This window comes from Cherax quadricarinatus, chromosome 17 (assembly GCF_038502225.1).
Source record: "Cherax quadricarinatus isolate ZL_2023a chromosome 17, ASM3850222v1, whole genome shotgun sequence".
Lineage (NCBI taxonomy): Eukaryota > Metazoa > Arthropoda > Malacostraca > Decapoda > Parastacidae > Cherax > Cherax quadricarinatus.
The window spans coordinates 49158159-49180017 of record NC_091308.1 but is presented as its reverse complement, the minus strand read 5'-3'; the positions used below and the strand labels follow the sequence as shown (position 1 = coordinate 49180017).

The following is a 21859-nucleotide window of genomic DNA, read 5'->3' as shown; positions in this document are numbered from 1 at the left end:
ACATGATCCAAGCCAAGACTCTGGGAGTAAAAAGACTCAAAATTCATCAAAGGTAAAGGTATTAAGTATGTTCCAAAGTATTTTTATCATTATTGGTATTGGGTATCAGCTAATTTTAATGGTACTGGTAGTGGCGTAAACTTGAGTATCGGTATCAGTGAGCATCAGCTAATATTGATGGTATAAGTATTGGGGCCAGTATTGATAGGTATCAGTTAATTCTGTTGGTATCAGTATCTGCCTAAAATTCAATATTGGTATTGGTAACAAAATTTGTCATCTCATCCCTAGCAGTCCCAATGTGAGATAAAGGGGTAGAACCCTCACTCTGAATCTTGGGGCCAAGTTGAACCAGACCTTCAAGAGAGGCTGCTAAAGGAACCTGAGGCACTTTGGGATCTCTGGAAGACTCGAGAGAAAGATAAGGTCTCTTGGAAAGCCTCAATGCTCATACGTGCAGGTGAAATAGACCATCCCCACTAGAGGGATAGTCCCAGATGATCCAGAAGGTTTAGGAGGGGCCAATGTAGGGTACATTCAGCCCAGAATGGATGAAGTTATCCAGTGAACAATCAGCAACAAAACTCATCAGTATCACAAGTGCTGTGGGTGAGGCATGTAGAATGGACAGCATCCTCAGGAATACAGGAACACCATGTTGGATGAATGCAGACACAGACAGTATCCATAAACATTCCCAGGTACAAGCAGAAAGGAAATTGGCCCAATAATAATCATTCACACATGGAGAAGTTAGGTGTTGATATAACAATATCTGGTTGATAACTGAGGTTGGTCAGGCTCATATAGAGCACCTGGCACTGCATATCAGAGCATCTGGCACTGCACATCAGAGTATCTGGCACTACACATCAGAGCACCTGGCATTGCACATCAGAGCACCTAGCACTGCACATCAGAGCAGCAATATAGTAATGAGTGGTAAACATGGCAAGCAAGTGTGTTCAGGGTTCAAACAAGGCAAGGAGAGGTAGATATTAGATAAGAATAGACATAATATGTTTTTAACTGGGTCCACATGAGTCTAATGCAGAAATAGTTTTATTATAAAAGTGAAGTATGCCATTGGGTTTATATTATTTTAATTTTATTTTGGCTGAGTATGACTGAGTTTATACTTTTATAATATTTTAGCCTCTTTACATTATTCTTAGATACTGATTACTGATTCTTTTTCTTCATTGCATTAAGAATGAATTGTTTATAAGGTTTATGTTTGAGGCTAGGAGTAGTGATTATTTTCTCACAAGACAGTTATGTTCGGAAGGACATTGAGCTGTGCACGAAACATTGTATAGATGCACTAAACATTGTATAAATGCACTAAACATTGTATAGATGCACTAAACACTGTATAGATGCACTAAACATTGTATAGATGCACTAAACACTGTATAGATGCACTAAACATTGTATAGATGTGCTATAGATGCAGTGAACATTGTATAGATGCACTAAACATTGTATAAATGCACTAAACATTGTATAGGTGCACAAAACATTGTATAGATGCACTAAACATTGTACAGATGCACTAAACATTGTATAGATGCACTAAACATTGTACAGATGCACTAAACATTGTATAGATGCACTAAACATTGTATAGATGCATGGAACATTGTATAGATACACTAAACATTGTATAGATGCGCTAAACATTGCTTAGATGCACTAGACATTGTATAGATGCGCTAAACATTGTATAGATGCACTAAACATTGTGTAGATGCATGGAACATTGTATAGATGCTCTAAACATTGTTTAGATGCATGAAACGTTGTATAGATGCATTAAACATTGTATAGATGCATTAAACATTGCATAGATGTACTAAACATTGTACAGATGCACTGGACATTGTATAGATGCACTGAACACTGTATAGATGCACTAAACATTGTACAGATATACTAAACATTGTATAGATGCACTAAACATTGTATAGATGCACTGAACACTGTATAGATGCACTAAACATTGTATAGATGCACTGAACACTGTATAGATGCACTAAACATTGTATAGATGCACTGAACACTGTATAGATGCACTAAACATTGTACAGATATACTAAACATTGTATAGATGCACTAAACATTGTATAGATATACTAAACTTTGTATAGATGCACTAAACATTGTATAGATTCACTCACTCTCCACTTATGAACCTTCCACACAACTTTTGTGCAATGCAAACATTCCTTGGGTAATGTGGAATCACTTCTTGGAATTTCTTATGGTATTGGTGTTTTGATAGGCCCCGGCTGGCATGTCTCCTTCCCATATGTACCAGTACATGAATGATCGACGGCTCTCGGGGGGATCTCTGCCCGGCTCCCAGGTAAATGACAGGCCCCAACCCACCCACAGTGCCCCAAGTCTTTCAACCCTCTGTCAGATCATGACCAACTCAGATTGGTGTCTTTCCTCTCTCACATTGCATACCTTGCACCTGCAATTATATTATCACTTGTTTGCTCATCTTGCCCTCTTTAGTTTTATGTCTACTAATGTGCACTCCTTACCACCAGTCACAACCAATCCTCAGACTGCAGGTAAAGCTTTAGAAAACCATTTGCTTCATCCTGGGCCATTACTAAGTCACCAGTAAGGAAGTGATAAGAATCCAACCACTTGTGACTTAATAATAGTTTGTCTTATTTATTACTAGGTCACCAATCAAGACTTAATAATAGTTTGTCTTAGCTATTACTAGGTCGCCAATCAAGACTTGATAATAGCCCACCATGGACCATTATTGTCTTTAAAGATTTATCTTCTGTTTGTAAGAGAGTTGTGTATTGTTGGATCTGTGGTATTGTTGGATCTGCAGTATTGTTGGATCTTCAGTATTATTGGATCCATGGTATTGTTGGATCTGAGGTATTGTTGGATCTGTAGTATTGTTAGATCTGCAGTATTGTTGGATCCACAGTATTGTTGGATCCTCGGTATTGTTGGATCCTCAGTATTGTTGGATCCTTGGTATTGTTGGATCCTCAGTATTGTTGGATCTGTGGTATTGTTGGATCCACAGTATTGTTGGATCCTCAGTATTGTTGGATCCTCAGTATTGTTGGATCTATGGTATTGTTGGATCCACGGTATTGTTGGATCTGCAGTATTGTTGTATCCATGGTATTTTGGATCCATTGTATTGTTGGATCCATGGTATTTTGGATCCATGGTATTGTTGGATCTATGGTATTGTGATTTCTTCATTACTATCATTATTGTGTAAAGACTGCAGGTATTGTTCTAATATTTGAGCGCATTACACATGTGTTGTCAGGCTTCTGTAGTGTGTGCTGCATATATCTAATACTGTAATAAATGTGGCACTTAATAAATATGCATATTTATGTTTGAATAAAACAAATGAGATCTGGGATACTTTCTTGCACATTGGTATTCAGTATTATCAAGTTTATTATTGTTCTTCTCATTAGACTTACAATTATATTTTTGCTTTGTGAGCCTTCAACCCTTTCCTTAATATTTGTTTGCTGTGTGCAAAGCTAAGTCTGTTTTCAAGATTAATTTATTATGTAATAAAGCAAAAATGAGTATCCTCTCTAGGTTTTTACTTAATTTATTAAAGCTGAGATTATGATGGCATCTAACACTTGAGTTGATCATTTGTTTATACAGAGTGACATTTGACACTACTAATTAATCTTAGTTAAGATGAGGTGGTGGTGATGGTGGCAGGTGTGTAAGTTATATTGGTGACTCTAAGGTAAGGTTTGGCATGGAACTCTGCTTCTAGATGACTTAGAGCCTCTTGCACTCTCTGTTTAGAAATAATTAGATTAGATAAGTTTCATTAAGATTAATTTTGCTTGTCTCTGGAAAAGAAAGATATTTGACTGACGTGTTTAAATGATTTATTTGGAATTTGTTATTCTTAATTAATTAACACTGATTTCAAACCACATCAGAGTCTTATTTTTCATTAGGATCTGATATCCCAATAAGAGCACAGCCAATACTCATTCTTGTCTCCACTCCCATCACTAGGCCTGACTAGGAACAATCTTACACTTTCCCACTCAATATTAATCTTCTTCCACCCCATTCCACTCATCACCACACATTTGCTGTGTCTGAACTTTCTAATGGCTTCAACATAGTTCCTATATCTTCTGCTAAAGGTTACAGAAATTAACAAGAGTGGATTTGTAACTAAGAGTTCAACATGGAGCCATAATGCTTATGAGCAAGTAGAGGCTCACCCACTACTATACAATTCAGTTCAAATAGCCCTACCATTGTTAGGACACATTAAATTAAAAGTGTTGACAGTGTTGCAATTTTACAAAAAGAAAAAGAAATCCAAAATGGCAGAGAATTTTTTTGAAGGTAATGGCACAAAAATGTAAAATTTGATGGAAAATTTATGGAATCATTCTTGTGCAAAATTGGAGGTCTGGGCACTGTATACAGCAGTGATCGTTGCCCACTCTCAGTAATATTGTAAGTGATTTCCAGTACAGGAAGGCCCTGCTTTACAGTGCTTCGCTTTACAGCTTTCCACTAAAGCAGCAGTTTTCAATTACACCCATTCTTCATTTATTCAGACTTCCTACAACATATTCACCACTCACTATAAGCTAAGGATGAAAATATTTTAAGGTAAGTAATGTATGTACTGTGTATGCATTTTATAGGCCTAGCTCTGTTGCTCACTTGATACATATGATAATGCAAAAATGTTATCAGACTTTTATATGCATTTGAAGGTAAAAAAAAAAAGGGTGTTTCACTTTAACCTGGAACCTAACTTGCTGTATAAGCAGAACCTGCCTGTACTCAGTTCAAGCAGTTCCTAGCTATTTTACTAGTATGCCTTCCATTCTGTCAGTCGAGGACAAGAAACTATCACAGCAACTCAATAATGTGCACAGAAATCAGCTATTTGGTCAGTTTTATACAAAATTAAAGTTTGTTTAAAAACAGAGTCCAAAATAAAAACTGTAGGCAATCCAGCAACTTGAACAACCTTTCTTTGTTTCTTCCCTCATGACACAAAATATTGAAGTTTTACCTTATTTCTAAGATAAAATATAACCAAGAGTGATTGGTCATGGTTTAGGCCATCCCAGTAATTGAAACAGACTTGGTAAAAACCTATAAAACACACTGAAGGTAAGGGCCCTAACTTACCTCAAGAAAATTGCCCAAAATCAAATATTTCTGCTGCTTTGAGTTCTATTTCAATCTACTTCTGGTCTGAAACTGACCAAAATCATCTCTACTTTGTTAGTATGTCTTCCATTCTATCAATTAATACCAAGAAACAGGTAATAAAACTTTAAAAATCATCTAGAAAACACGTAAAAATTGCTATTTTCAACGAAACACAAGGTTAAACACTTGCTTTTCCCATCATGCACTGTGTAGGGTAGGATTTTTTATACTGTGCACATTCACTGCAGAGACACATTCTCTCATGTCTAGACCAAAATTTACTGCTCACAGCACAGTTGAGGGCACTTTGCTTAAAGCGTAGATGTACGTGAGCTACACTGGCATCATGATGTAGATCTTCGTATAAGACAGTGGAAGGTTTAATGCTGCGAATCATCATCTTGAGACACCTCTGTACACTGTATGAGGGTATTCATTGTTTACTCTCTGTTTTCACCTCCAGGTTCTTTGTGGGTTGCAGTAGGCTGTATTACCTTGCAGAAACTCTTCAAACTTTGAGGTTATTTCTCTACAATGATTAGAATATCAACATATGCAGGAAAACAATGATGGCTCTGATCCTCCACTTCCTTTTGGCTTACTGAGATTCCATCTGCTGAGTAAAAGAAAGGTTCACACATATCCTCTGAATTTAACCCTTTGACTGTCGCAACCCCCAATCCTGAGGTGTCTCCTGGTGTCGCAAAATTTAAAAAAAAAAAAATATTTTTTCTTATGAAATGATAGAGAATCTTTTCCCGATTGTAATGACACCAAAAAAACGAAATTTGATGGAAAACTGACAGAATTATGCTCTCGCGAAGTTAGCGACCTCGGCGCTGTTTACAAATCGGCGATTTCGCTCACTTTGAGCCCTATTTTCGGCTAATTCCATTGTTCCAGTCGCCCAAACTCATAGCTATTTCTTTAGAACTCCATTTTTTCTATCGATTGAGTACAAGAAACTGCCCATTTACCGGAGGCCTGGTCACAGACCGGGCTGTGGGGGCATTGACCCCCGGAACTCTCTCCAGGTAAACTCCAGGTAAACCTAATAATGTGGTCAGAAATTTGCAATTTGGCCAATTTCACGAAAACTAAAAAATATGACAATTTCAAAATAAGGTCCAGAATGAACAATGCAGACATTCCTGGCTCTAAAATAACATTTTCTTTGCTCATCAGTCATGTCTCCAGGCCCCTCTGATATTACTCTTGCTTTCTATTTTGAATTTTTATTCAAACAAAAAATTGAAGACTTACTATTATGCAGACTACTGCAATACTGTAATAATTGTATAAATAACATCAATCCATTCATGACTGCATATTAGAATGGCTAGTTGGACATTTATTGGACAATGGCATCATTTGTTTACTTTTGAACATTGGCAAAAATCAAACATTTCCCCTACTTTGAGCTCTATTTCTAGGTTCTTTTTATAGTAAAATCAATCAAAATCACCTCTATTTCTATAATATGTTTTCCATTCTATCAAATGAGACCAAGAAAACGAGAATACAACCATAAATACTATACGAAAATAGACCACAAAGTTGGCATTTTAATTTAAAAAACGGTCGGAGTTTTTTTTTTCTCATTATGCACTGCGTGCTCCAGGATTTTTTTTATATGGTGCACACTGACCACACAGACCCATTCTCTCACATGTGGGCCTACCAGCTTTCTCCTGCTTGATTTGAAGCCACTAGAATTTATGAGTATATATACGTCAAACACGGTACCTCGTAAGACGTATATATACGGCCGCGACAGTCAAAGGGTTAAGAGCCAACACATCCTGCTAGGCTCTGGGAAGGTTCACATGAACATCTGAACTGACTCAACTGCTCTGGATGTAGGACTTAGATTATGATCTGTGATAAGAGAACTTCTATTCCTGCATCTTTGTTGAAATTGCATGGCTGTTTTTAGATTAGGCATCTGTGGGTTATTAGTTTCCTGTTTCATTGTTATTATACAGCAGAACCTCGACTGACGAGTTTAATCCGTTGAGTGACCTAGCTCGTAACTCAATTTGCTCGTATATCAAATGAATTTTCCTCATTTAAATTAATTGAAATGCCATTAATCCGTTCCAGTGGAATTCAGCAGAATTCCTGCTCTCAGGAGGAAGGAGAAAATCCAGTGGACCCTCGGGTAACGATGACATCGGCTAGCAATAAAATCTGATATTGATGCATCTTTGTGTAAAAATATTGGCTCAGCCGACGATGAAAAACTCAGTTAGGGACATTCGTCCCAAACACGTCCGCCTGTCCGTCCGGCCTGAGCACCTCAGCTGCCCTGCCTTCAGCTAGTGTGCCATTGTTTACAGGCCAGGGTGGATAGTTCCACACATACATTCGATACATTTTGTATTATTCCATTGTTTTTAGTGCTTGTAACTGCTAAATAAGCCACCATGGTCCCAAAGTAAACTTCTAGTGCCAACCCCGTTGTAAAAAGGGTGAGAAATACTACCGAAATACTATAGTACCATGGTCAGCTCCTGCTGCACCACTGTCAGCTGCTGCTGTACCATGGTCAGCTGCTGCTGCTGCATCATTGTCAGCTGTTGCTGCACCACTGTCAGCTGCTGCTGCACCACCATCAGCTGCTGCTGTACCATGGTCAGCTGCTGCTGCACCACCGTCAGCTGTTGCTGCACCACCGTCAGCTGCTGCTGTATCACTGTCAGCTGCTGCTGCACCACTGTCAGCTGCTGCTGTACCACAGTTAGCTGCTGCTGCTGCTGCTGCTGCACCACTGTCAGCTGTTGCTGCACCACCGTCAGCTGTACTACTCGAAGATGTGGAGAGACTGTTGCTGGTGTGGCTTAACGAGAAACAATTATGTGTACCGAGAAACAATTAACCCCAGAGGGTTACCCACCCAGGATATCCCAAGAAAGTCAGTGCACCATCGAGGACTGTCTAACTTATTTCCATTGGGGTCCTTAACCCCTTGACTGTTGCAACCCCAAATCCTGAGGTGTCTCCTGGTTTCGCAAAATTTCCGAAAAAAAAATACTTATGAAATGATAATCTTTTCCTGATTGTAATGACACCAAAAGAATGATATTTGATGGAAAACTGATGGAATTACGCTCTCACAAAGTTAGTGACCTCGGCGATATTTATGAATTGGCGATTTCGCCTACTTTGAGCCCTCTTTTCGGCTAATGCCATTGTTCCAGTCAACCAAACTCATAGCTATTTCTTTAGAACTCTATTTTTCTATCGATTGAGTACAAGAAACTGCCCATTTACTGATTTCAACTACCCAATAATGTGGTCAGAAATTTGCAATTTGTCCAATTTCACGAAAATTAAAAAATATGACAATTTCAAAATAGGGTCCAGAATGAACAATGCAGACATTCCTGGCTCTAAAATAACATTTTCTTTGTTCATCAGTCATGTCTCCAGGCTCCTCTGATATTACTCTTGCTTTCTATTTTAAATTTTTATTCAAACAAAAAATAGAAGGTTTACTGTTATGCAGACTACTGCAATATTGTAATAATTGTATAAATAATGTCAACTCATTCATGACTGCATATTAGAATGGCTAGTTGAACATTTATTGGAAAATGACATCATTTGTTTACTTTTGAACATCGGCAAAAATCAAACATTTCTCCTACTTTGAGCTCCATTTCAATCAAAATCACCTCTATTTCTATAAAATGTTTTCCATTCTATCAAAAGAGACCAAGAAAACGTGTATACAACCTTAAATACTATATGAAAATAGACCACAAAGTCAGCATTTTAATTAAAAAATGGTCTTAGATTTTTTTCTCATTATGCACTGCGTGCTGCAGTATTTTTTTATATGGTGCACACTGACCACACAGACCCATTCTCTCACATGTAGGCGTACCAGCTTTCTCCTGCTTGATTTGAAGCCGCTAGAATTTATGAGTGTACAGTGGACCCCCGCATAGCGACCTTAATCCGTGCAAGAGGGCTGGCTGTTATGCGAAATGTTCGCTATGTGAATGAATTTTCCCCATAAGAAATAATGGAAATAAAATTAATCCGTGCAAGACACCCAAAAGTATGAAAAAATTTTTTTTTTACCACAAAAAAATGTTAATTTTAGTACACACAAACTGAAAAAGGCATGCACAATTACATGACACTTACTTTTATTGAAGATCTGGTGATGATTGATGGGATGGGAGGAGGGGAGAGAGAGTGTTAGTGTTTAGAAGGGGAATCCCCTTCCATTAAGACTTGAGGAGGCAAGTCCTTTTCTGGGGTTACTTCCCTTCTTCTTTTAATGCCACTAGGCCAGCTTCAGAGTCACTGGACTTCTTTCGCACAACATATCTGTCCATAGTGGCCTGTACCTCTCGTTCCTTTATGATTTGTCTAAAGTGGTTCACAACATTGTCATTGTAACAGTCACCAGCACGGCTTGCAATAGCTGTGTGAGGGTGATTTTCATCAAAAAAGGTTTGCACTTCAAGCCATTTTGCACACATTTCCTTAATCTTTGAAGTAGGCAATTCCTTCAATTTCTCTCTCCCCTCCTTTGAACCAGTTTCCGCAGGTCTGGCCTCTTGCTCTTGAAGTTGATCTATCAGCTCATCAGTGGTTAGTTCTTCATTGTCCTCCTCCACCAACTCTTCCACATCATCCCCACTAACCTCCAACCCCAAGGACTTCCCCAATGCCACAATTGATTCCTCAACTGGTATACTCCTCTCAGGGTTAGCCTCAAACCCTTCAAAATCCCTTTTGTCATCACAATTAAACACTTGTTCAGGTTTCAGTCCTTTAGTTTCTATGTACTCCTTGAATTCCTGCACATATTTTTCAGCCGCTTTGTGGTCCGAACTGGCAGCCTCACCATGCCTTATCACACTATGGATGCCACTACGCTTCTTAAATCTCTCAAACCAACCTTTGCTGGCCTTAAATTCACTCACATCATCACTAGTTGCAGGCATTTTTTTAATTAAATCCTCATGCAACTTCCTAGCCTTTTCACATATGATCGCTTGAGAGACGCTATCTCCTGCTAGCTGTTTTTCATTTATCCACACCAATAAGAGTCTCTCAACATCTTCCATCACTTGCGATCTTTGTTTCAAAAACACAGTTAAACCTTTTTCAAGAACAGCTTCCTTGATTGCCGTTTTCTTGGCCACAATAGAAGAGATGGTTGATTTGGGTTTCTTGTACAACCTGACCAGGTCGGTGATACGCACTCCACTTTCATACTTATCAATGATCTCTTTCTTCATTTCTATAGGAATTCTAACCCTTATTGCTGTAGGGTTGGAACTAGAAGCTTTCTTGGGGCCCATGGTCACTTATTTTCCAGAAACAGCACCGAAAACACTGTAATAATACGAAATATTCCGATTGTATGCTTGAATGTTACCGCGGAGGCTGGCTGGTAAACAATGCCACCGGCGGAACATATGAGGCTGGCTCAGGCCGCACATTGGACGCGTCTCGGACGAAGGCCGCTGAGCGGGTTTTTGGGCGCTATGCGGGGCAAAATTTTAGCGATCAAAGCGTCCGCTATGCGGATTGTCCGTTATGCAAGGCGTCCGTTATGCGGGGGTCCACTGTATATACATCAAACACGGTGGCTCGTAAGATGTATATATACGACCGAAACAGTCAAAGGGTTAAACTTGTCCCCCAGGATGTGACCCACACCAGTCGACTAACACCCAGGTGAACAGGAAAAAATGCCTGGAACTAGAGCTCATATTCAAATTCAAAGTTTATTCTCTATAAGGATTACAATGCTGAGTTTACAGAATTTGGTTATTGTATTGTTTACAAGTAGTAAAATAATAATTACAGAGTGTACCACTAGAACACCTAGCATGGCTAGGCATTTCGGGCAGACTTAAATTAAATCTTAAGTTTAAAATATTACAAAATTATGAGGTAAGTTGGTATTATGGCTAAGTGACTAAATACTAGTTTGTGAGTTTAGCAATGTGAATGCTCTTGTTTTGGCACTATACATAGTTTCAGTATTGGAGTATCACAGGCCAACTTATGACTAGTTAAGATTCATTATTTTGAGATTGAGATTGATATTTCTGTTTATGGTCAAATGGGTGAGTGAGTGTAAGTGTTAACCACCAGGTGGTATTCGTGTAATTAGTTGACAGGGTGTATCAGGGAGATAAGATGTTTTCTGATGGTAGTTTTGAAGGTGATGAATGTGTCTGCAGTTTTGGAATTTTCAGGTAGGGTGTTCCAGATTTTAGGGCCTTTGACATACATTGAATTTTGTTAAGGTTTAGTCGGACACGGGGAATATCATAGAGATGTTTGTGTCTGGTATTGTGCCTGTGGGTTCTGTCACAACTATCAAGAAAGCGTTTTAGGTCAAGGTTAATATTGGAATTTAAGGTCCTGTAGATGTAGATTGCACAGTAGTAAGTGTGGATGTACTGAACAGGGAGTAAGTTTAGATCTATGAAGAGTGGGGGGGGTGTGTTGCCAGGGATGGGATTTAGTGATTATTCTTACTGTGGCTTTTTGTTGGGTTATTATTGGCTTTAGGTGTGTTGTTGCAGTTGAACCCCAAGCACATATAGCATAGGTGAGGTATGGATATATAAGTGAATGGTATAGTGTGAGAAGGTGTTACAAAAAACGCGATTCTAAAAGCTTAGAGATCTCCAGTGAATACTAGAAAGGACTGCCCTTCTAGCATCCAGCCTGTTACTGGGTTTTCGTAACAAGTAGTCAGTATCCTTGTCCAATTATCCATTAGAATTCAGTATAATTCAATAGTGCTTCAAGATTATAACTAGTAGGCTACTAACTAGAGAAATTAAAATTTAATAAATTTATTAAGTCTAGAGGTATTTTATCAAATTAAATTAATCACAGTAATCAAAATAATGTCACATCTCTCGAGTACAATATTATTGTGCTGAAAGCACATATCACATTTATAATTCTTAAGTACCGTCTTGTACATTAACATTTAATAAGATATTACAAATATGTACAAGTAAGTTTGTGTATGCGTATAAGTGCTCCAAGTAGTTCGCTATGTCTCACGACTCGACTAGACTTAAACAAGTGACTGACAAAGTCCTCACATAAACTAACTTCTTGACCAACTGGCAATCAGAACAGTCTGCTTGAACAATAAAAAGAATGCTAAGCCCAATAGCAATATAACAAGCAACTGCAACACAGAATCAGGAACAAGGAGATAATATAACGACACTAAGTAGGGACCATCAGCAGATCCTCCACAAAAGTCACAAAACTCCCATACTACTGAATCTAAGTTCAGCATAAGAAAATCCCCGACTGTGATAATACACAGATACCAGTACAAGTTAGGTCAGGACCTGGGTTACTCAGAGTGTCTGTGAGACACACAACCTCAGTACAACGTCGAAAATCACTAAGTCTATACAATGTTCTGTGAACAGAGTTCTACAGAACTAACAAGAATCATGAGACAGACAATCTGTCCAACCACCCAGCGAGTCTAGACCAGACTGAATACTTCAGGCGAGGTGAGGACACCCCCCCTCGATCACGTGATAGCTCCGTGGACAGCAGTCGCCCAGCAAGAAGCCGGCAGTATAACAAGCAACAAGCGATAATTACAGTAGTTTGACAATCAAGACTTGAACTGAGCACATATGTTACATCCTACCTAACAACATAACTACGTCAAATAACAATATAAAGCAATACATTTACGATTTAGCTTTTATCGCAAATATAAGCAATATAAAATTAAATGAAAAGGTAATAATTATATATATACATTATATTCATAATCATAATATACATTATATATATATATATATTGCAACCCATTCAGGGGTTGCAACAGAAGGGCAGTTTGCGGCACGTAGTATCGTATCTTGGAGAGGATCCCAACCGTTTTGGATACTTTTTTGGTTATGTGTTGGATATGGGTGCTGAAGTTCAGGTTGTTGTCGAGGTATAGGCCTAGGAATTTGCCCTCATTATGCCTGGCAATTAGAGTGTTGTCGATCTTAATGTTAATTTGCGCATCTCCTGCTCTGCTACCAAACATAATGTAGTAGGTTTTGTCAGTGTTAAGCGTAAGTTTATTGGCTGTCATCCAAGTTGATATTTTGATCAGCTCCTCATTAACAATGGTGTTGAGGGTGGCAAGATTAGGGTGAGAGATGACATAAGTCGTGTCGTCAGCAAAGAGAATGGGGTTCAGGTGTTGAGATACGTTTGGAAGATCATTGATGTATATGAGGAAGAGCAGGGGACCAAGGACACTTCCCTGCAGAACTCCAGTATCAAGTGGCTGTGTTGTTGATGCTGTGTCTTTAATGGTGACATACTGATACATATTAGTAAGGTAAGATTTGAAATATGCAAGCGCATGGCCTCTTATACCATAATGGTCAAGTTTGTGGAGTAGGATGCCGTGGTCTACTGTGTCAAAAGCTTTTCTTAGGTCAATAAAAATTCCTAGTGGATATTCCTTATTTTCCAATGCTGTGTAAAGCAGATCTAGCATTTTTATGATTGCATTGTTAGTGCTTTTATTTTTCCTGAATCCAAATTGGCAGGGGTTGAGTATGTTTTGTGCTGTTATAAATGAATATAGTCTCCTGTGCACGAGTTTCTCAAAGTTTTTGGATAGCAATGGTAAGTTTGATATTGGCCTATAGTTGTTTAAATCTGTAGGGTCACCACCTTTATGTATTGGTGTAACCCTTGCCGTCTTGAGTAGTTTCGGGAAGGTGCTAGTTTCTAGTGACTTGTTAAAAAGTAATGAGATAGCATGCGAGAGGACATGGGCCGCTCTCTTGTACAATAATGGTGGGACATGAGACAGATTCCCTGAGTTATTTTTAAGTGACTTTATAATCTCGGTGATTTCCATGGGCTCAGTTGGAGCAAGATAGAAGGAATTTGGGAAATTCCCATCTAGGTAGTCCCCGGCATGGGCATTGGTGCGTGGGATTTTATTGGCGAGATTAGAACCTATGGTTGAGAAGAAGTCATTTATCTTGTTAGCTGTGTTAGTGGGATGCAGTGGTGTTTCATTAGGTTTAGTTAGGGCAATATTCTTGTTTTTTTCAGTTTTTGGGTCCCTAGAATCTGAGAGAGTGTTTTCCAGGTCTTTTTTTATCTCCTCTTGTGTCAGTGAATCTACTGGAGTAGTATAATTGTTTGGCTTTCTTTATTTGGTGAGGACTGATGAATAGTGTTTAAGAATATCTTTGTGTATTAAGCCCTGTCTATATTGCTTTTCATATTGGTGTTTCTTATCAATGGATTTCAGAATGGTGCTGGTTAGCCATGGGCAACCAAGCCGTTTGTTTGTGATCTGTTTCGTTTTTATAGGACAATGTTTATTGTATAGTCTAAGTAATTTGTTAAGAAAAATGTCTGTCCAGTTGTCAATACCATTGGCCTTGGAGAATTCTGTAGGCCAGTCAACAGTCTCTAGGTCAGCTGTGAACTTCCTTATTGAGGCCTCATCATGGAGTCTAAATGAAACTGTTGTATTCAAGTGGTGGTTTACTAATGTTTGTCAAGAGGAAGGTAGGGTAGTGGTCTGTAGTGCAATCTGTGATTATCCCTGATTTAAGGGGGGCTAGTATATTGGTCCATATGTGGTCTATTATGGTTGCACTTGTCTCAGTGAGCCTAGTTGGTTTAGTTATTGTTGGTATGAGAAGTGTGTTGTTCATATTGTTGATGAAATCAGTTACAGGCTGATCATCTAGTAAGCCAAGGTTGATGTTGAAGTCTCCAGCTAAGAGAAGGTGGTGCTTATTCATTTGTCTGTTTGTTATTAGTGCCTTTAGTTTCTCACTGAAATTTGGGATGTTTGTGTGGGGTATCCGGTAAATGGCACCAATTGTTATAGGCGTCTTAAGGTTTTTTACAGTAAAATTAGCAAAAATGTATTCTCCATATTCATCACTAAAGCAAGTGGTGCTAATACAAGATAATTGGTTAGAGTAATAGATTGCAATACCACCCCCAACTTGGTATGGTCTGCAGTTGTGAATTGCTGTGTATCCTGGTAGAGGGTAGATATCTATTGTGTCCTGCTTAAGCCAGGTCTCAGTAAGAATAATGCAGGAGAAAGGTGTCTTTAGTGATTCAAGTAGTGCCAGGAGGTCATCATAGTGTTTGCTTAAGGACCTGATGTTGTAGTTAAGTACTGATAGACTTTTAGCATTGTTTAGGATAGTGCTGGCTTGTGATGCTGTGTAGTAAAGGCAGTTACTTTCCAATAGGTTTTGATTGTGTGTCAGATTATGTAGGTTTAGATCAGGGTCAATGTGATCAATCATCTTCTAGGTTTAAATTATGGTTATTTATATCCTGAGTTGTGTGTTGAGTTTTAGTACTGATATCTGTAGTGGTGGGAAGTTTGGACAAGTATATAGTTATAGCATTTTGGTCATGTAGAGTATAGTCACTAATACACATAATGAAGTTGGTGTTGTCTATGTGTTGTGCTGGAATGAGCTAAAGTACAACTAGGTATAAACTAATAATATAAAAATACAAATTAAAAATAGCACAAGACTCTCACTTGTAATTGCACTAAGGTCTAATGTAATGACTTTGGTATAGTCTATGTATTGAGCTAGAATGAGCTATAGTACAACTAGGTTCAATCTAATAATATAAAAATACAAATTAAAAATAGCACCAGACTCTCACTAGTAATTACACTATGGTCTAATATAATGAATTTGGTATTGACTATGTATTGAGCTAGAATGAGCTCTAGTACAACTGAGTTTAATCTAATGATATAAAAAAGGCACAAGACTCTCAGTTGTAATTGCACTGAGGTGTTATATAAGTTGTTTACAAGAATTAGAGTATAACTAGATTTAAATTGACAAGATAAAATATGCAAGTTAAGGTAGCAAAATAATAAAAAAAGTAGAAAAAAAAATATATGAGGTAGTTGGTACTAGTTAGCAAAAGATAGTTAAGGGCCTTGAACAATAATATAATTGAAATATACACTAATTGCACACACAATATAGTCACTAAGATATGAAAACAATCTTAGAATAGGACTTATAATATAAACTTATAATATAAAAATACAATTTGAAATGGTACTTGCAATTGCACTAGGGTCTGATATAGGTTGTTGACAAGATCAAGAGTATAACTAGATTTAAATTGACAAAATAAAATTCACAAATTAAAGTACCAAAAGAATAATAAGTAAAAAATAACAATGGCAATGTCTTGGTTATAATATGATAGTAAGATGGTAGACAGGTACACAGGTACAAAGGATAATATAAAGGTTGGAGTTGAATATACAAACTTGGAAATTTGGCAACAAAATGTTATGGGAAGTATAAAATAATGATTAATGTACAAAAGTAAAATTGACTGGTAGTAAATATGGTGTTTAATAAAATTTTAGTAAGTAATAATGATTACAAAATAAGTGAAAAAGTAATGTTTATTTCTTTCAAAATTGCACTGGTAGTTATATGTGAGGTTATTTGGCAGTACAAGGTAATTAAGAGTACTCTAAGATAGTAAATGTGGTATTAAAACTGGTTAAGGTAATTAGACAAGTAATGGTTATTAAATGATGTCAAAAATGTTAAGAGTAAATTGTATTGATAGTAAAAATGGTAATTATTAATTTTAGTAAGTAATATCAATTGATAGTATTTAAAAAAATAGGTAGTAATATGGACAGAGAAAGTATCGATTCAGCTAATATTTAAGCAAACAATAGTAAATAAGAAAATTACATAAGGTGACTTATGCTTACTAGTAAAATCACAAAATGAGGTAGTTGATTATTTAATTAGTAAGAGATTGTACTACGAGATTTGAACAATAATGGAGCAAAACATACACTACACTACGTAGGCTTTTAGGTTGGACATTTAGTTATTCTCTGTAAGATCAGTATCCCTGAGAAATCGTGATAGATCATTCTCGTTCGTGATTGTGTACAGTTGACCTACATTCGTTTTCCTAATTAGAATTTTCCCATCCTGTGTGAAGCATTGGTGTATTGTGTCATTATTCTCCTGCTTAAGTTTCTGACTCTATACAGGAGGTTCTGACGTTTTTTGGTAAGACACTCGTTTATGTATTCCTCTTTCTTTACTTTAATAGATGCAATTATTAAGTCTTTTTTCCTGTCATGTGAGTGGAGTCTAAGCATAACACTTTTTCTACCATGGGATCCTAGTAACCTGGCTTCTTTTATTTCTGACTCTGGTACAATAACACTTGTTTGGTCCTTTATGATCTGCAGAGTAATTTCTTTACTGTTTGTTTGGTTCATATCACTGGGAAAAAGTGGACTATTAACTATTACTGCGTCCGGTAGTTTATCTTGCTCAGTTTTATCTTCTTGGAGAGCAAAGTAGTCACTGAACTGGTTATCTAAGTTGTTCTTCCATTCTTTTACTGCTTCTTCAACCTTTGTATTAAGAGATATTATTTGTTGGGTATGGCTATCTATGACTGTTTGGATGGTCTTGCCACAGTTAGTCATTCCTGGTGTTGTTAACTTTTGTTCAAGACTGAGGATTTTGTTCTCGAGTTGTGTCATCCTGGTGTCTTGTTTTGTTAGTGTCTCTCGAAGATTCATATTTTCAATAACTAAGGTGGAGATGCATGTCTTTAGGGTATCTGGATCGTTGGTCATACCTGAGAGACTACTTGGTAAGTTGAATCCGGGGAAGAGAGGGGAGGATGGGCTGGTGGCAGCCATATTTGTCGTTATTGTTGTGGTGTCACCTTGAGCAGTGGTGAGTGGGGTGGTTGCTGGGCCGGCGTCCTCCAGGCTACACTTGTTGAATAGTTGATTTTTCGGTGTTTGCTTGCTGGCCTTGGTGCTGTTTCCTCTTAGATTGTGCCTCATAATACTACAGGAATTGTTGAAGTTAAGAAGAAGTAGTTATACAAAGCTTGGGGTTACGTTGTTTGGCTGGCAGCGGGGTGTTGCTTTCGGTTTGTGGGCAGTCTTCCTTTGATCTTTAATATTTTTGATTTGTAGGTTTCACTGTTGGTAATCTTTGGTCATTCTGGGTGCTACGTTGGGTAGTGCAGTTTTGCTTGTAACTAGGTCATCATAGGAGCATTGGTGGCTCTGATAGTTGGAGAAAAGTACGGAGCTTGGAGGTTTGAGAGATATGAGAATCATAGTGGCATACACAGTGTGATAAGGCGAAGCTGAAAAATTCCAACCCCAGGAAGTGTTCAGTTGTGACAAAACAGGCCTGTTCTGGAAGAAAATGCCAAACAGGACCTACATTACTCAGGAGGAAAAGGCACTACCAGGACACAAGCCTATGAAAGACAGGCTAACTCTCATGTTTTGTTGTAATGCTAGTGAGGATTGCAAAGTGAAGCCTTTACTCATGTATCACTCTGAAAATCCCAGAGTGTTCAAGAAAGACAGTGTTTCATCACTCATCAGTATTCTTCAATAAAGGTAAGTGTTATTTTAGCATTTATTTATGTATTTATTGTGCATATCTTATTGTTTTCTGTGTAGGGAAATGTATATTTCATGTAAAAAAAATATTTTTTTTTAATACTTTTGGCTGTCTGGAATGGATTAATTGGATTTCCATTATTTCTTAAGGGGAAAATTAATTCGGCTAATGATAAAGTCGGTAATGACAAGCTCTCTGGAACGGATTAAAATCGTTACCCGAGGATTCACTGTACTTCAATATGACGCTAATATCAGCTCTATGTCTTATTTATCTATCACAATTCATCTAATATGACATAATAAACAATATAAATAACTCTAGAATGAATAAAATATGTCATTATGTGACTAGTGGTGGCAGCCAATCCTGCTCTTACCATTCTTCCCATGCTCTTATTATAAGAGAAAATGGAGTGTTTGTGAGGTTAACTGCACTAGATCACTAATTTCATAAGGAAAACACTGAAACAGTGTGTTTATAAATAAGAAATATTGTATAAAAACATAATAAAACATAATAGAGAAAGTAAAGAGACTGGTTTTATAAAGTGTACGTATGCTGGCGAAGGTGGAGGGTGGAAGATAGGCTACTTGCTACTACGCTCGTACTGCCTCGCAAGCACACCTCGCTTGTTAATCTATGATTTCATGCTGTAATTCCATGGACATCATCCTCTTTTTCTTCTCAGCACTGTCCTTTGGCAATAATAACACGAGAAATGCTTCCACAGTGACGTAAACATATGTAAAGCTCAGCTGATGTTGTGGCATTCGTTGCACCAACTAGTGGCAGTGTTATTATTAATATGTATTATTATTATTATTATTATTAATTTAGAGAACTGGAGCACAGATCCAATTCCTTAGATCAAGAGCCCCTCACCAGCATTAAGGTTCCAGTTCCCAAAATTAATAATAATAATAATAATTTTGGGACCTGACGAGCTGTTGGAGTGTGAGCAGAGTAATATTTAGTGAAGGGATTCAGGGAAACCAGTTATTTTTTAATAGCTGGACTTGAGTACTGGAAATGGTAAGTACAATGCCTGCACTTTAAAGGAGGGGTTTGGGATATTGGCAGTTTGGAGGGATATGTTATATATCTTTATACATATGCTTCTAAATTATTGTACCTGGACGCCTCTGCAAAAACAGTGATTATGTATGAGTGAGGTGAAAGGGTTGAATGATGATGAAAGTATTTTCTTTTTGGGGATTTTCTTTATTTTTGGGTCACCCTGCCTCAGTGGGAGACGGTAGACTTGTTGAATGAAAAAAATAACAATAATAATAATAACGAGGAGCTTCAGAATGCCGCCAATTCAGTGCACTGTTTACCTCGCCATGGAAGGATTTCTCTTGTGTTTTGCTTGCATTTTGTAGAGTTATTTTACCAAATTTCTTTTTTCTAACCATGGGTCCTAAGAAAGTAAGTGCAAAGGACAATGCTGAGAAAAAAAAGATGATGATGTCCATGGAATTAAAGCATGAAATCATAGATAAAGAAGTGAGGTGTGTGGATTGTGGGTTGAGGGGGAAGCAGGGAAAGTAGGGGAAGCTCACTCATAAGTCGGATGTTGGCTCATAACTCAGAGCAAAAAATCGACCGGACGATGGCTCATATCTTGAAAAACTTGAATGTCAGGACACTCGTAAGTCGAGGTTCCACTGTAATCTTGAGTTTTCCATCTTCCAGTTTGCGGCAGTATCTACTATAATAAGCTACTCACTTTGTAGGCTTTGTGAGTAGGCTTGATGAACTTTATAAACTGCCAGGTAATGCTATTATGGTGTTATGAGTGGTGTTGGCACACCATGTGTGCCTTTCTTAAGAAAAGATGATTGGAATAAAGGGAGAGCTAAAGAGGGCTGGTTAAGTTAAGACTTAGGCATAGGGGAGTGCTAGTACTTATAAGAAGGTATAATCTGAAGGGCTGATACTTCATCAAACTACACACACACATAATAAGCCTTTGATACCTTTACCTTTGATGAGTTTTGAGAGTCTCTACTCCTGGAGCCAAGCCATGAGCCAGGCTTGTCTGGCGCTAGCTTGGTCAACCAGACTGTTGCTGCTGGTGGGCCTGGTGCCCCACATATCCATCACAACCTGGTTGATTTGGCACCTGGTGAAGATACTTGTCAAGCTTCCTCTTGAAGACTTCTACAATTGTTCCAACAGTGTTTCTGATATCTTCTAGTAAGATGTTTAACCCTTTCAGGGTTTCGGATGTACTAGTACGGCTTATGCACCAGGGTTTTTGACGTACTAGTACGCCTAAATTCTAGCGCCCTTAAATCTAGTGAGAGAAAGCTGGTAGGCCTACATATGAAAGAATGGGTCTATGTGGTCAGTGTGCGCAGTATAAAAAAAATCTTGCGGCACACAGTGCGTAATGAGAAAAAAAAACTTTGACCGTGTTTTTGGATTAAAACAGCGACTTTGCACTATATTTTCATATGGTATTTATTGTTGTATTCTAGTTTTCCTGGCCTCATTTTATAGAATGGAAGACATATTACAGAAATTGAGATGATTTTGACTGGTTTTACAATGAAAAGTACCTTGAAATTGAGCTCAAAGTAGCAGAAATGCTCGATTTTTACCAAAGTTCAAAAGTAAACAAATCATGCTAAGCGTCCAATACACATCAACTGGTGAGTCTAATATTCTTTCACAAGTGTGCTGATATTATTTATACCATTTCTACACTAATGCAGTAGTCTGCATAACAGTAAATCTTCTATTTTTTGCGAGAATAAAAATTCTAAGTGGAAAGCAAAAGGATGTAAGAGGGCCGTGGGAACATGACTAATGAACAGAGGAAATGTTATTTTAGTTCCAGGAATGTCTTTCTTGTTTATTCTGGACCCTATTTGGAAATTGGCACCTTTTTAAATTTGTGTGAAATTGGCAAAATTGCTAAATTCTGACCACTGTATTGGATAGTTGAAATTGGTAAATGGGTGGTTTCTTGTACTCATTCGATAGAAAAAAGTGGAGTTCTAGCAAAATAGTTATGATTTTTGTCGACTAGTACACTGGAATTAGCCGAAAATAGGGCTCAAAGTGGGCAAAATATGAGTAAACATCGTTGAGACCGCTTACTTCACGAGAGCATAATTCCGCAAGTTTTCCATCAAATTTCATACTTTTGGTGTCATTATGATTGG

General features: G+C 37.7%; 1 protein-coding gene across 3 annotated transcripts in view; it reads left to right on the top strand.

Annotated features, from left to right (window-relative positions):
* LOC128686487 (liprin-alpha-2) overlaps window positions 1-21859 on the top strand; it is a gene marked incomplete at its 5' end in the record, with an annotated part of 103536 nt that overhangs the window by 64546 nt on the left and 17131 nt on the right. For 2 of the 3 annotated variants that reach the window (XM_070085976.1, XM_070085973.1), the window contains 1 exon segment: window positions 2285-2368. In XM_070085976.1, the coding sequence (XP_069942077.1) occupies window positions 2285-2368 (84 nt within the window). 3 annotated transcript variants of the gene reach the window in all.